We start from the raw sequence: 13,771 nt of genomic DNA on the forward strand, positions 1-13,771 counted from the left end.
TCAGCGGGTTTGTCAATAGCGAGGTAGATCAGAGTTTTACAATCTTCCTTTCATGCCTCTGTTTCATTCCCCTGCCATGGGGATTTGTTCCAAACTGTGCTGTACTTTCTGACATCCAGTTATAGGAAAGGATTACCCTTTGTCTAAGAACTCATGTAACTTAAAACAGCCAAACTTGGTTTTATTTTTCTCAACCAGAAAGCCAATCCATAATGTAGATCAATTGTTTGCATTTAGCGGCTTCTCTCATTAGGTCTTGATGGTAGTTTGGAATTGTTTTGCCACACAATCTGATAAACAGGCCCTGGCTTGCTACAGAGAAACAGCTCCTAATGATCTCAGGTAGAAAGCCAAATAATATAAACCAAGTTTGCACTTCATAACTAAAGCTGGTTAGATAGTTTTACTCCATAACTAAAGCTAACAGAGCACTGCAGCATGACTGAAAGGATTTTAATGAAGGTCGGATAATTTGTTATTTATTCACTATGTTATAGTAGCAACTATTAGGAGCTGGAGCCTCACATAATAGGAGATAATTCCTGATCTTTGGGCTAAGTACAGACAGTCAAAAAGCCCAAGGCTGAATTAATTCAATCTTTTCTTCACAGGTTAGTCTAAGCTCTGTAGATTGAACCAGTAAGCAAAGTGAACAGACATTCACTTCTGATTCTGGAAATGCAGCCTCATGCCTGTGGTGACTCAGGCCAGAAATCTGCGGGGCGCAGCTGGGACTCTAGAGCACACCTCCCTGTGCAGCTGGAGCAGATAGCTTGGGCTAAGGCTAGTCCACCCACTCCACAAGGGGGGCAAGTTGCGGGGGAGGTGCAAAGCATCCTGGGATACTGGGGGATTGTGAGTTAACTTGAATCTGGAGGGTATCTGGGACAAAAATTCAATAAGCTGATTTAACCTAAATCAGTTATGTCTGATACTACATCCATCGAGGTTTATCTTAAACCAGGTTTTGCCATTTTGAAAGTGGTTTATGTGTACTGAACTTCTGTTGTGTTACAGATCTGAATCAGTTTCTAATCACTTATACTGGTTTATATATAATTTCTGTTCCTAGCCTAAGAGTTTACAATCTGAACAGACAAGCTAGACAAATGGTAAATGAAATGAGAAGTCATTATTTCTATTTTCAGATAGGCAACTTAGGTAGGCTTCAGCAAAATACTTAATATGTACTGTCTTGAAGTCCCATATTGGAATCAATGGTATAACAGGTTCTAGTGTTGTAGTGGTCTACTGTGGCACAAGTGCAGAATAAGGATTTACACTTATTAATAAGCAAGGATGTTAGTGATATCTTTTACTAGATCAACTGTGTAGTAGGGAGAGGTATTGGACCAGCTTTTGAACATCAATTGCTCTTCCTAAGGCTTCTGAGGGATTTTAGATGCTGAGTGCCCTAAGTATAAAAATATAACTTTAAAAATAACAAAATTACAGAAATATAATAATAAGTGAAGCTATAGCCTTTTTTAAAAATATCATTTTCATACCTTATTTCAAATCATAGAGTTCTTAATTGTTCAAACATTTCCTTTTTTTGCAGAAATGGCAATCCAGTGGTTCCCATAGAGCAGCAAAATAGTAAGTAATCATAATTATATTTTATTTATAGGACACAGCAAGGCCTGAATTTGGAAACAGGATAAAGTGTTGATATATTGCACTTTTAAAATGTAATGAATAATTTGCAATTTCTTATGCATTATTTATATTGAAATCATGTCCCTGGTATGACCAAATTAAGCAGTAGTTTACAAAATGAGTGAAAATATGTGAACTATCTGGAAGGAAAATAGCTCATTCAAGGAGTTTAACCTATGTTTGAATGCTCTAAGACCAGAATTTGACTTTGTATGAATGTTTGTTATATAATTATTGGATAAAAGTTTTAGATGAACATATTTCAGTCTCCAAAAAAATTCACCAAGATTGCTGTTTTCAATATTTTCTACAAATAGAGAACTATATGCATATTACAATATGACCTGCACCTATTACAGGTTTTCAAAATTATATCATGTGGGCAGTCAGTGAGTAATATTTCCCCACTTGCAAACAATGAGTATCTATATATACATGCTCTGAGGTGAAGGGGACATGTTTCAATTAAATCAGCTCCCAGACAGCTGCTGTAATTAAAATACCACATTGTCACATGTATTCAATGTCCCACATTTCAAAATGGCCATGGGGTGCTTTGTCTAAAGCTCATTCAACGAGTTTTAGTTATAGTGGCCCCACTGCTATTTTGAAATGTGGGACACTGAATACATGTGGTGCTGCAGCATCTTGGAGCATTCTAATTGGAGCACTGCAGCAGACTTAAGCATGTGTATAGGTACCTATGAGTCTAAGGCAAGTGTGGGATAAGGCTCCTCTTTGTGGGATGTGGCTGTGGGCAGATAGGGAGCAGTGTTCCGGAGCACGATGGGAGGGGGAGGTCAGGATTGTGGGACAAGATTGCAGAGCAGTGAAAGCTTGGGGGAGAGCCAAGATCTGCTGCCTGCACACCCCTGTGATGAGTGCAGGTTCCCAGGCAGAGGCATACATTTCTGGCCAGCACATACAGCTTACCAACAGGGCTGCTCCCAGTGCTGCTGCCGCTGCCCTGATGCGGCTTAGCTACCCACGCCTCCAGCAGTGGCTGTTCCTTTTGCTCGTGTTCCTCCTGCATGATTCTGGGCAGGGACAAAGCTTCAGCCAGGCAGCTCCTGCTCTAGTGCATGGGGCTCTGGCTCCAGCTCCCAGCAGGGTAGAAGGCAAGGAGGCGCCATGTGGAACACCATGGGGGCAACTGTGGGCTGAATCCAGTCAGTTGGTTGGCCGGATCCAGCCCATGGCCTGTATTTTGCCCACCCTTAGCTTAAGGTTTTAAAACACTTTAGTGGGAGGGGAGGTGAAAGACTCTGTGAACTTAGACAAGTTAAATCAATACTACCCGGTAGGTGAGGCTCCCATCTCTGGGGCTATCTTAATGATGTAGTGTTGCTGAGCTGTGATGGTCCAGAGGAAATACAGGTATCATGTATTATTTGATATCTTTTATTGGACTAACATTATAATTGAGAGTAGGGCTGTCAATTAAATATGAAATCAGGGCAGGGTGACACCTTGGAGACTAACTGGTTCAGAGAGGCATAAGTTGTCATAGGCAATGGTCTAAGGTGGTAATTCTCAACCTTTTGGCCCCACAGTAATTGTATTGTGTGTCTGCAACCTGGAGTTTTCATTGACCTCTGGGATGTTTTTTCTCTCCGTTCATCATCAGGGAGTTCCCTGCTCTTTTAACATGTCAAGCCAAAGGTTTTACATAATTAAATGGGTGCAAAAAATAAGTGTTATTTTATCCTATGAGGGGTTTACTACTGCAAGATGTAGGAGGTGCAAATTGTGGAGGTTAGGGGAGGATTTTTTTCCCACACTCCTACCCAAGCCATACCATTTTGTAGTTTAGACTTGACCTGAATGTGGGCTAGACCTAACTTAGGTAGTTTTATTTTTGCTGGCCAATTGAATAAAGCCTAATTGATGAAGGTGTTGAAATAGTCACTTCTGGACCAAAATTTCATGAATATTAGTGATAAATTAGTTTTTGATGATCATTCTCAGGACATTTTCAGAACAAACAAATTACCATTTATTGTTGATCCTTTGCACAGATTTATTATTAATATAAAAGTGCAACAAGTTTCATCCCCTTCATTGCATGTTCTTTTTATAATCCAAAATGGTTAGAAAAACATTTAAAAAAACTATAATACATTTCTTTTCAGAGCATTAATGACGTTGAGGGTGAAATCCTATTTTATATATGCTACTAATGTTACATAAAAAATAAAATAACATTGGAACTACTAGAGGGAGTCCTTGTGCTAACCTAATAAAACATTTATTGTTTTATATAATTCAGACATAAAAAGCATTTTGGGAAAACTAGTTATGATTGCTAAGAGAAAATTATTGGTAACTCAAAGCCACAAAACCAGGAAATATATACATTGCCTGCATGCACAGGCATAAATACACACTATTCATTCCCCTAGCAAACTGATCCAACATGACTACAGTCATATCCAGGTAATTTTAACTGTATCATCCGATCTTTGCCATCATTTTAAATAACATTAATTGCAGTGATTAAACTGCAGAATGCCCCTGTCAGTTATGAAAGAATTGTGCAAATAGGGAAAATGAAGGATATTTTAAGAATATTAAGTCTCATCTAAAGTAACCCAGACAGTCAGTCTTCAGACTAGAGATTACAATCCAGGAGCTCTGCTACCTAGTTTGTTAATCTTGGCCCAAGGTAACATTCCCTCATGCACATGAAATTTAGTAGGAGGCCTATCAGTTATACTAAATCTACCAGTTTTTGTTTTAGGGCCACTTGCTGAAATACAGGTAACTCTTTCAAATAAAAACATGAGCCTCCTAGAACAACATCTACCCAGTCCACAGAGAGGATATCACTTTACAGAGCCTGATGGAGAAATGCGAAGTTTTGTGCTATCTCTTTAAAAGAAAAAAAAATCTACAGGTGCTTCTGGCAGTAAATGAAAAAGATTAATTATTAGTAAGCAGAACTACCTCCCTTGGACTATTAAAGAACACTTGTATGTTACCTGTTGTCCAATTAACATTTCTGATCATGGGGCACGAAGCTTTAAACCTTGCCTGGGAAACTGTTATCTGAGAGGTAAAAGGATTTAGGAGATGCCAGAAACAGGGTCCAGTTAATAGTTGAAGAGGAGCAACAGAACAAACAAACTGCAAGCACAGTCAAGATTGTGGTGGGATTTTTTGCATGTGAAATCTAGGACAATTTGTATTGTTTCTACTAATATTGTGACGTTATACTCTAAAACTTATTACTTAAAAAAAAAAAATGTATCCTGCTTTTTTCAGCCAAACACTCAGAGGAAGATAGTTGCAGTGCTGAACAAAGTACATTTGAATTAGCAAATGCCCAGGTAAGTCACTGTTTTATCAAGTAGCAAGCAGTCTGTTTGCCAAAAGGAGCTTGACTCAGATTTTATTTTCTGCAGTGAGGTTTTCCACAGTTATGCTGAATGCATTTATCTTTGTTTTAGCAAATGTGAGGTACTAGGGTAGTGTTTATGGGCTGCTGAACTGCCTCAGTTTTCTTTGGCTTGAGGGTTGCTGAGCTCCTCAGAGGATGGGGCTCCTCTGCTGCTGGTTTCCTATGAATAATATCATTGTGTTATTAATTGTGTAACAGAAGCAGGACTGATATAGTAAGTGTCCTCCTGGGAGCTCCCTTTGGGATGTAACTGTCTCCAGCTCCCCCCAACAGCTCACAGTGTCAAGCCCTAACTTAGAAGGAATACATCATGGTTAATAGATGTAGTACAGCAGGAGACTGAGGAAATAAATGTAACTAGGCATATGACATCTTTTCAGAATGAAACTCAAAAAGAATCTCTTGAAGCTTGCAATTTATTTACTTGGTTATGTTAGAAGGGACATTTTGTGAAAGAAACTGGCATTTTACGCACATTTTGGTCTGAAATGAAATGGCTTTAACATTAAAATAAAGTGGTGATATTTTCAAAATTATAGATTTCTACAATGTCAGGTTTTCTTAATACCTCCTCCCATCCCCAAATCATCACACAGAAACACACAGTATTTTGAAACTCTTGGCATTTTACTACAATTTCTTTTATTTGTGGAAAAATACCAGGCCTGCAAAGTGGCCCGGAAAGGAAATTGCCTGGTTGGAGGATGAAATGTTATTGTAGTGTAGTTGCTGGTCTTGTACAGCTGGTGCTCGACTAAAAAGAGCTTCTGGGAGTTCTCGTTAAAATCAGACCAGCAGACCAAAGGGGAAGATGGAATGACTGACTTTCATCTGATGAAGTCACCAGAACTGGGTATTCCTGCATCTTATCACTGCAATCATTACAATTCTTCCGAAGAGCAACATTTTGCCCTTTTGGAATGCATTTGATTGTTTCAATATTAGCGAGGATGTTATAAGATCAATATATTATTAATATTTTTTTCAGGAATACAGTATAAATATTTCTATGGCATTACACTTGTTCATTAAACTTTAACTCTGCTTTTAGGTTCCTGGCTAAGAAAGAAATTTACTGTACAACCCAACAGCATACAAATGACAAACAGAAATGTATATTAGAGTTGTTAAGGCCAAGATTTTTGTGTTATTTTTGCAGTGGAGAAGAGAAATTGTATAAATGGAAGGTGAATGGGACTTATTTCTCAATGAAAGTAGTGTATCTGATGTGTTCAAGGCAGTCCTTGCTTTTAAAGACTTTTAAGCAGCTTTTATTGTTTTTAATAATTTTATGTATAAATATATGTAATATCTTCCCTTTGGTACATATGCATAACTCCCATTTAAATCACCAGAAGCCCTGCAGGTCTGTGCAAGAGAAGATTTTGTCCTATAATTCATATAATTAGTAAGGATTGTGAAACATGGTGGTCTCCTTTGGGGTTAAAGGTGCATGAAAATACCCAGTTATGACTACCCCTGCAGTTATGACTACACCATTTCACATGGTCACTGAACTTAATCCCATTTTGAACTGGACCTGTCTTTACTGTAGAACGGTATAATCAATATTGAGTTGGAGAAAACAGCAAATGGGAACCTAGGATTTGCCCTGATAGGGGGCAGAAATGGTGGTGCTCTCCTAATAAAGGCCATCAGCCCAGGCAGTATCACTGATCTTGATGGGAGGCTTCAAGTTGGTGACATCTTGCTAAAGGTAATATTTGCCTTCTTTACTTTGGTCTCTATTTATCCTTGAGTCTTAGTCAATGTTACGTTCGATGCAGTGTTAACCAGGCACTGACCATTAGTGCTGTACGAAATTTCGATGCATGTTTGTTTCGAAGCTGTTTTGATGCGTTTTGAGCTTGAAACAATGAAGTCGAAACAAAACAAAAGACTTTGAAACAGCTTTGAAACTAAATAAGGGCACTAGAAACGTTTTGAGTTTTGAAGCAGCCCAGTGGTGGGAGGCAGGGAAGAGCCAGGGCTGTGCGCCGAGTGGCTCCACCAGCCCCATGGAGCTCAGCCCGGCAGCGGGAGAGCCAGTGGCAGAGCGGCTCTGAGCACAGCCCTGACCAGTGGTTCTCTCCCACAGTCCTCCTGGGGGTGCGGGCCTACAGATCTGCATGCGGGATGACACGAGAGTGACGGTGCTGCCTGGGGCCAGTGGCAGCACCAGTCTTCCCAAGCTCCTAGCTCCCACATGAAGCTGAGCCTGGCAGTGGGAGGCTGGGGAGAGGCACTGGTCAGGGCTGCACTCCGCACAGACACACACAGACACAGACACACACAGATGCAGACACATGCACACAAGCAGACGCACGCACACACAGACATGCAGATGGGCGCACACTGTACTCACTCACTCTCTACACATGGACACACAAACACAAACATACTCTCCCTGCCATGAACACAGATATGCACACACACAGACATGCACGCACTCAGACACACACAGACACATAGATGGGCATGCACTCTACTCTCTCACTCTCTTCACATGGACACACAGAAACAAACAAACTCTCCCTCCTGCCATGAACACACACATGCACGCACCCGCATGCACAGACACATGCAAGCACACATACAGATGGTTGTACACTCTACTCACTCTCTGCACATGGACACACAGACACAAACACACTTTCTCTGCCATGAACACAGACACATGCACACAGACACACGCAAGCACACACGCAGACAGGTGTGCACTCTACTCATTCTCTGCACATGGACACAGCGACAAATACACTGTACCTGCCATGAATGCGTGCGCGCGCGTGCACATGCACACAGAGATGCGCACACACAGATATAGACACCTACAGATGCATGCACACAGATGCACACAGACTCACAGATGCATGCACACACACATAGAAGAGCTGCAGATGCATGCACACATATGCACTCATGTGCACATACAAACGTGCACGCACACAGATGCATGCACACATGTGTGCGCACACATATACACCTACACCCCCCCCCAGCCACATACCTTCCCCTCACAGACCCTTCCCCCTCCCACACTCTCCATCACTCTGAGGCAGCCCTCCCCACCCAGCCACCTGTGGCTCTGTCTCACTCCCTCCCAGCCCTTATGGCACAGACTGGCAGGTAGCTGCTGCCAACCTGTCCCCCTGCGGCTGTGCACGGGGCCAGGCCAGCTCAGGCCAGGAGCCCCATGCCACGCCTTTGCATGCAGGTACCAGCACTGGGAGGGGTGGATATGGGGGGCTAAAGTGAATGTTGGGGGCCTATGCCCCCCGCCACTCCACATGCATCTGACCCACATCTGCCTGCCTTCCCGCTTCCCTCCCTCCTTGTCCGCCACCTCCCCCTCCCTGCTGGTTGTTCTGGAGGGTGCAGGGCTGGGCGGTGTGGGGGATGCTACTACCATGACCCCCACTTTGCCCTCAGATAGGGAGGTGGGGGGGAGGAGGAGGGAAGCCCTGCTGCTGGGACAGCTGGGGTGTGTTCTCCACTGCCAAACTTCCCCAGCAGCGGTGCAAACTTGGGCCTGTGCAGCCCGGGCTGCCCAGCCAATCCCTGTCCGCCCTCTTGGTGGTGCATGTGCAGTTGGCCAAAAGCATTGTAGACAGATACACAGACAGACAGACTAAGCCTTTTATTATATTAGAATGCAGCCAGGTGAGATTGCAGAGATTTGGAGTGAGGTGCCATCAGTATGCTGTGTCCCAGCTCTAGCTCTCCCCCTCATTTAACCCTGGCCTTGCAATCTCAATCCTTTCCCAGTACTTGGCTGCAGTTGGGGATTAGATGCAGGTAAGCCAACTGAAACTGAAATCAGACAAGACAATGGTGATGGTGGAGGTTGACAACTTGACTTTGGTGGAACATGCATCATTGATGGGTTTCAGCCTTCCCTTATCACTCAGGTTTGCAACCCGGGGGAAATCCTGGACCCTGTGCTGCTCCTGGATCTTCAGGTGGTAGTGGTGGCTAGGAGCACCTTTCACCAGCTCCATTTAGGGAGAAAATTGTGACCCTTTTAGATTTGGATCTGGCACCATCATACATGCCTTTATAACATCAAGGGCAAACTATTGCAATGTGCCATACACAGGGCCCTTGAAAACCATCTGGAAGCTGCAGCTGGTGCATAATATAGCAGCCTGCCTTCTGACAGGAGCAGATCTCCACAGTCCTCCAGCATCTTCACTGGCTTTCAATAGCTTTCTGGGTGCAATTCAAGGTTCTGGTTTTGACCCAAGGGCTTTGCATATGCCCATGCTGGGGCTAACCAGAGAGGAGCTGTGCTGAGGCCAGGCAACTTCTAGCTGTGCCCTTGCCATTGCTGCTTCTCTCCCTCACTCCCAAGTCTCTCTCTGGCTGTGGCATAGGCACAGCTTCCAGCTGGTGGGGAATTGTCCTGGCGGCTGGAAGCTGAGTCCATGTTGCTGCTGCTTCTCCCTCACCCCATTCCCTTCCTCTTCCCCTTCCCTTCTAGTTCCCTTTTAAGTTGTTTTGTTCTCCTGTTTTAGAAATTATTCTGTTCTCTTAAGGGTGACATATGAGACAAATAAAAGCTGAAGAAATCAAATCCAGTTTTTTCTTCATATTTCATCCCCTTCATCCTCTCCCTTGTTCTCCTTTTGGAAAGGGAGAGAAAAGTTTAAAACTGAAAATGTTTTGGTTCCTGGAGTGTGAGTGCTGGCCTCTTGGTTCTACACAAGAGCATCTTTCTTACTGCTACACATATGCAAGCATACACTTTTGCAGACAAAATTATTCCACGATCCTGACAACATAATGCCCAAAATAGGAGAGAAGTTTGAGGAAGTTGCTAAAACGGTAGGGAACACGGACATTCAAAATGTAGGAGATTAAGGGTCAGTGCATAAAACATGCTCAGGGATGCTGCACGGTATGAAAACCCCTGTCATCATAGGAATTTAAAGGCATTTGTTTCTGTGATTGCCAGGTGAATAGGACATTGGTGTCTGGTCTGCCGCGCTGTATGGTGGTAGATCTTCTACGCCAGGCTCAAGGAATTGTTCGGCTCACCGTCTGTCGAAGCACAGCTTTGCACCGGGCTTCTTCAGGCAGCCAGAGCAATACATCTTCCCCCCTGAGCACAGCAGCACAGTCAGGTAAAACCCACTGCACTGAAGTGGGAGTCTGTTATTTGCACCTGAATCTCCCTTTAGTAGCACTGATATAACACCATTGACTTCAGAGTCACTCCTGTTTACATCAGCATGAATAAAATCATGTCTTAGCCTCATAGCCCTTTGTGTGGATCTAGCCTTGGGTGTCTTGCCCCAGTTCACACAGGAAATTACTGCATAAACAAATGAGTCAGCTTTGGCCGTCTTTGTTCCCAGCTTGTGTGCTATCCACTGGACCATTTTTCCTCAAGGGTGCCTATTCTGCTTTGCTTATGTTACCTGTGAAAGGCTCCTTCCTGAAATAAGAGTTTCTAACACTGGCTGGGCCATGGGGCTGCCAGGGGAGCCTGACAGTGATGTCACCGACACCCAGGGAGACGCTTCCGCAGGAGGTGCAGCAGTTGGTGGCAGTTGAGGACCGAGAAACGGGCAGGGGGGGCTGCCCAGCCAGGCTGGGAGCAACGAGCCCCTACAAGTCATCACTGGGAAGCTGAGTCAGATAATGGGAGCTGCTTCTGTAATCATTCCTATCTCCTTCTTTGGCCTTTGGAACTGAGGTTCCTGTGGCAGGTACATGCCCAGCCTTTGAGATGTATTTAAAAGCTGCTTCTCCAATGGGCTAAGGAACTGCTTTGGGCATGGTCCAGGAAGGAAGGGCCTTCAGATTGGGTACAGGGCCAAGTGGGGCACGAAGGGCAAAAGCATGCACATAAACAGCCCAAGCACATTTCTGGTCCTGCTACAGTTTGTGGCAAAACTGTTACTGGAGCTAGGAGTTTCTCCAAGTTGAAGGAAAAGATGATCTTTAATATGGGGCCTGTGTGCCCTTTTTGGGTTGGACTGGTATAGGGTGGTTCAAATAGTATCCTCGTGTGCCAGTAAAACCCACTGGTGTTTGGTTGGGTTTGCCAGAAAGCAAGGCTGGGGTTGTCTCTTTTGGAGCACTCCAGGTCATCTTTCCTACAGAGCACCTGGGAAAGGGGAGTTTGTTGCCAGTGTCTGCTTTTGCCTCTGGTGGAGTTTCCAGGCAGGGACACAGAAGATGTGAATCTTTGGTTGTAGAGACATTTTTCTATGATGCCACTTTCCTGCTTTCAGATGAGTGTGGTGGCGAGCGAGGCCTTGGAGACCAGCCCAACTTCACTGTCAAAGGAGAGGAAGAGCAATCCAGTCAGATGTGCAGCAAGGTGATGTCTGCAGGACATGTCTAGAAATTATCTGGCAATGTATTTGCATGTGTCTTCCTGGAATGGACTTGGTACAATACAGATTAATGAATTAAGGGGCTACAACTTGCTAGTGGAGAATAAGCCATGATCAGGAAAATATGTTATGGCAAAGCTGATAGCACTTTGTAATAAGGCAGGGATCTGGTAGAAAAAATAATATGTGAACATGTGATTAGTGTCCAGGGATGGGCAAAGTCTGGCTGGTGGGCTGGATCCAGCTGGCCGTGAACTCCATTTCCCAGCAGCCCCGCCTGCATGGCTGGGGCTGGTCTGCATAGAGACCCCAGCCACAGCTGTGCTCTAATAATGCAAGGCTGAGGTTGTAATTGTGCAGGGGGCTGCTCTGAAGCCACTGGGATCTTGCAGCATGGGCAGCTTAGTCCAGGGTCAGGGCAGAGCTGCGATCTGCAGCCTGCATGCACCAGGCAGGGGCATGCAGTCAGTGATCGCAGCTCTGCCCCAGTGTGGGAACACGCTGTCACCACTGCAAGGAGCCGGGGCAGAGTCATGATCTGCTGCCTGTGTGACCCTGCTTGGAGCATGCAGGCTGCAGATCATGGCTCTGCCCTGGCCCCGACCAAGCTCCCAGAGGCTCTGGAGCAGCTCCCTGCTCTGCTGCACGCACTGCCAGCACTGCTGGGTCTCCATGGCAACCCCAGCCTTGCATTGTCACAGCACAGCTGTGGCTGGGGTCTCCGTGGAGACTGGCCCCAGCCATGGGGCTGCAGTGTGATGCAGCTGCACAAAAGGCGAATGTGGTTTTGGGATGCATCAATAGAAGCATTAGGTCCAAGACATGGGAAGTGATAGTGCCTCTACTGAGCACTGGTTAGATCTCACCTGGAGTAGTGTGCGCAGTTTTGGGCTCCACATTTTGAGCTGCATGGAGAAGCTGGAGAGGGTCCAGAGGCAGGCAACAAAGATGATCAAGGGCTTGGAAAGCAAGTCAGATGAGGAAGGGCTGAAGGAGCTAAGCATGTTTATCTTGCAGAAAAGGTGCTTAGGAGGGGACTTAATACTTGAAAGACTGCCATAAAGAAGGAAAGTACCTTTTCCCTCTTGCTGCAGAAGGGAGGATGTGGACCAATGGGTTGAAGTTGCAACAAAGTAAATTTAGATTGGATATCTAGAAAAAAACTTTTTCACTATAAGAACAGTGAGGCAGTGGAACAGACTGTCTATGGAAGTTATGGACTTTACATCGCTGGAGGTGTTCAAGAAGAGGTTGGACAGCCACTGGCTGGGGATGATCTAGGGATAGCTGTTTTTGTGCTACATTGGGTGTTTCCCATGCTTCTGGGTTTTGCTGGTTGCCCCCTTCCCCTGTTACATGTCTCACAATCATAGGCAGAGGGAGACATTTTTTTGAGGGGGGTTGAGCGCATGTGGGCACATGTGCATCCCCAGGTGGGAAAGTCTGCAGGGCAAGGGGCAGGGGGAGGCGAAAGGGCTGGGGTGGGGTGTCTGGTACCAGGCACGGATCAGGAGAGAATGGAGCTGAGCCGGGCCCAGGATCGGGATTGGGGTCAGGGCCTGCTGCACCCATGTGGCCGTCCCTTACCCCGCGACTGGGGTCATTGTCTGGCATCAGCGCCCCCTGCGCCAACAAATTCGCCACCTCCCAGCTCTGCAGTGGCCCTGGCTACCTCCCTGCACTGGCTCTGGCCTTGCACCGCTGGGGAGAGGGTGGGGGCAGAGAGGGGCCAGCCTCAGCTGCATTGCCAGTCCGGAGGGAACAGAGACCCCAGTACCACCGCGCCCACCCTGCCCTGCTCAGAGTTATCCATGGGAAGAGCCCAGCATGACGCCGGCCCTAGCCCCAGCCTGCAGTGGCAGCCTACCCTGCCCAGCACAGATCCAGGGGCACACGTCCTCATGCCTCCAGGGGTGTGCGTAGCAGCAGGAGCCATGCCCCCTGGAAGAACCGCTCATGCCTCAGTCCTGCACCCACCTGGCTGTGCCGCACCTGCCCCAAACCCAGCCCCACTCCCTGGCTAGAGGATCTGGCCCCTCCACTTAGGATCAGACTGAGTGCCATATTTGGGGTCAGGAAGTATCTGTACTCCATGGTCAAATGGGTATGGGGGGCTTTGACCTCCTCTGTAGCAGGGGGCATGGCCCTCTATCTGGGATCTCTTGAGCATACACTGACAATATTTCATAGAAGCAGGATGTTGGGTGCCATGTGCTCCTGATTTACCTGTGGCAGGTTAGGATGTTAGGTATAGAGTCCTGGTGTTGCATGGGGGTTGATGGTAGTGCAGAAGGGGTAGAATCCCATCATCAGTGCCACTCACCCTCTGGCTGCAGTTGTATAGCCTGAAGCTTAAGGCTGTCCC

General features: G+C 45.8%; 1 protein-coding gene across 4 annotated transcripts in view; it reads left to right on the forward strand.

The window, feature by feature from the left end:
• The window catches only part of LOC102370105 (tyrosine-protein phosphatase non-receptor type 20), a 136,096-nt gene that overhangs the window by 93,892 nt on the left and 28,433 nt on the right, over nt 1-13,771 (forward strand). For 2 of the 4 annotated variants that reach the window (XM_025213588.1, XM_025213547.1), the window contains 5 exons: nt 1,562-1,599; nt 4,924-4,988; nt 6,615-6,776; nt 10,017-10,185; nt 11,302-11,390. In XM_025213588.1, coding sequence (XP_025069373.1) covers nt 1,562-1,599; nt 4,924-4,988; nt 6,615-6,776; nt 10,017-10,185; nt 11,302-11,390 — 523 coding nt within the window. Of the gene's footprint in view, nt 1-1,561; nt 1,600-4,923; nt 4,989-6,614; nt 6,777-10,016; nt 10,186-10,691; nt 10,774-11,301; nt 11,391-13,771 lie in introns of those variants that run through there. The other 2 variants (XM_006014766.2, XM_025213693.1) reach the window with 2 other exon arrangements.

The sequence above is a fragment of the Alligator sinensis genome, unplaced genomic scaffold, assembly GCF_000455745.1.
Source record: "Alligator sinensis unplaced genomic scaffold, ASM45574v1 scaffold264_1, whole genome shotgun sequence".
Taxonomy (NCBI): Eukaryota; Metazoa; Chordata; order Crocodylia; family Alligatoridae; genus Alligator; species Alligator sinensis.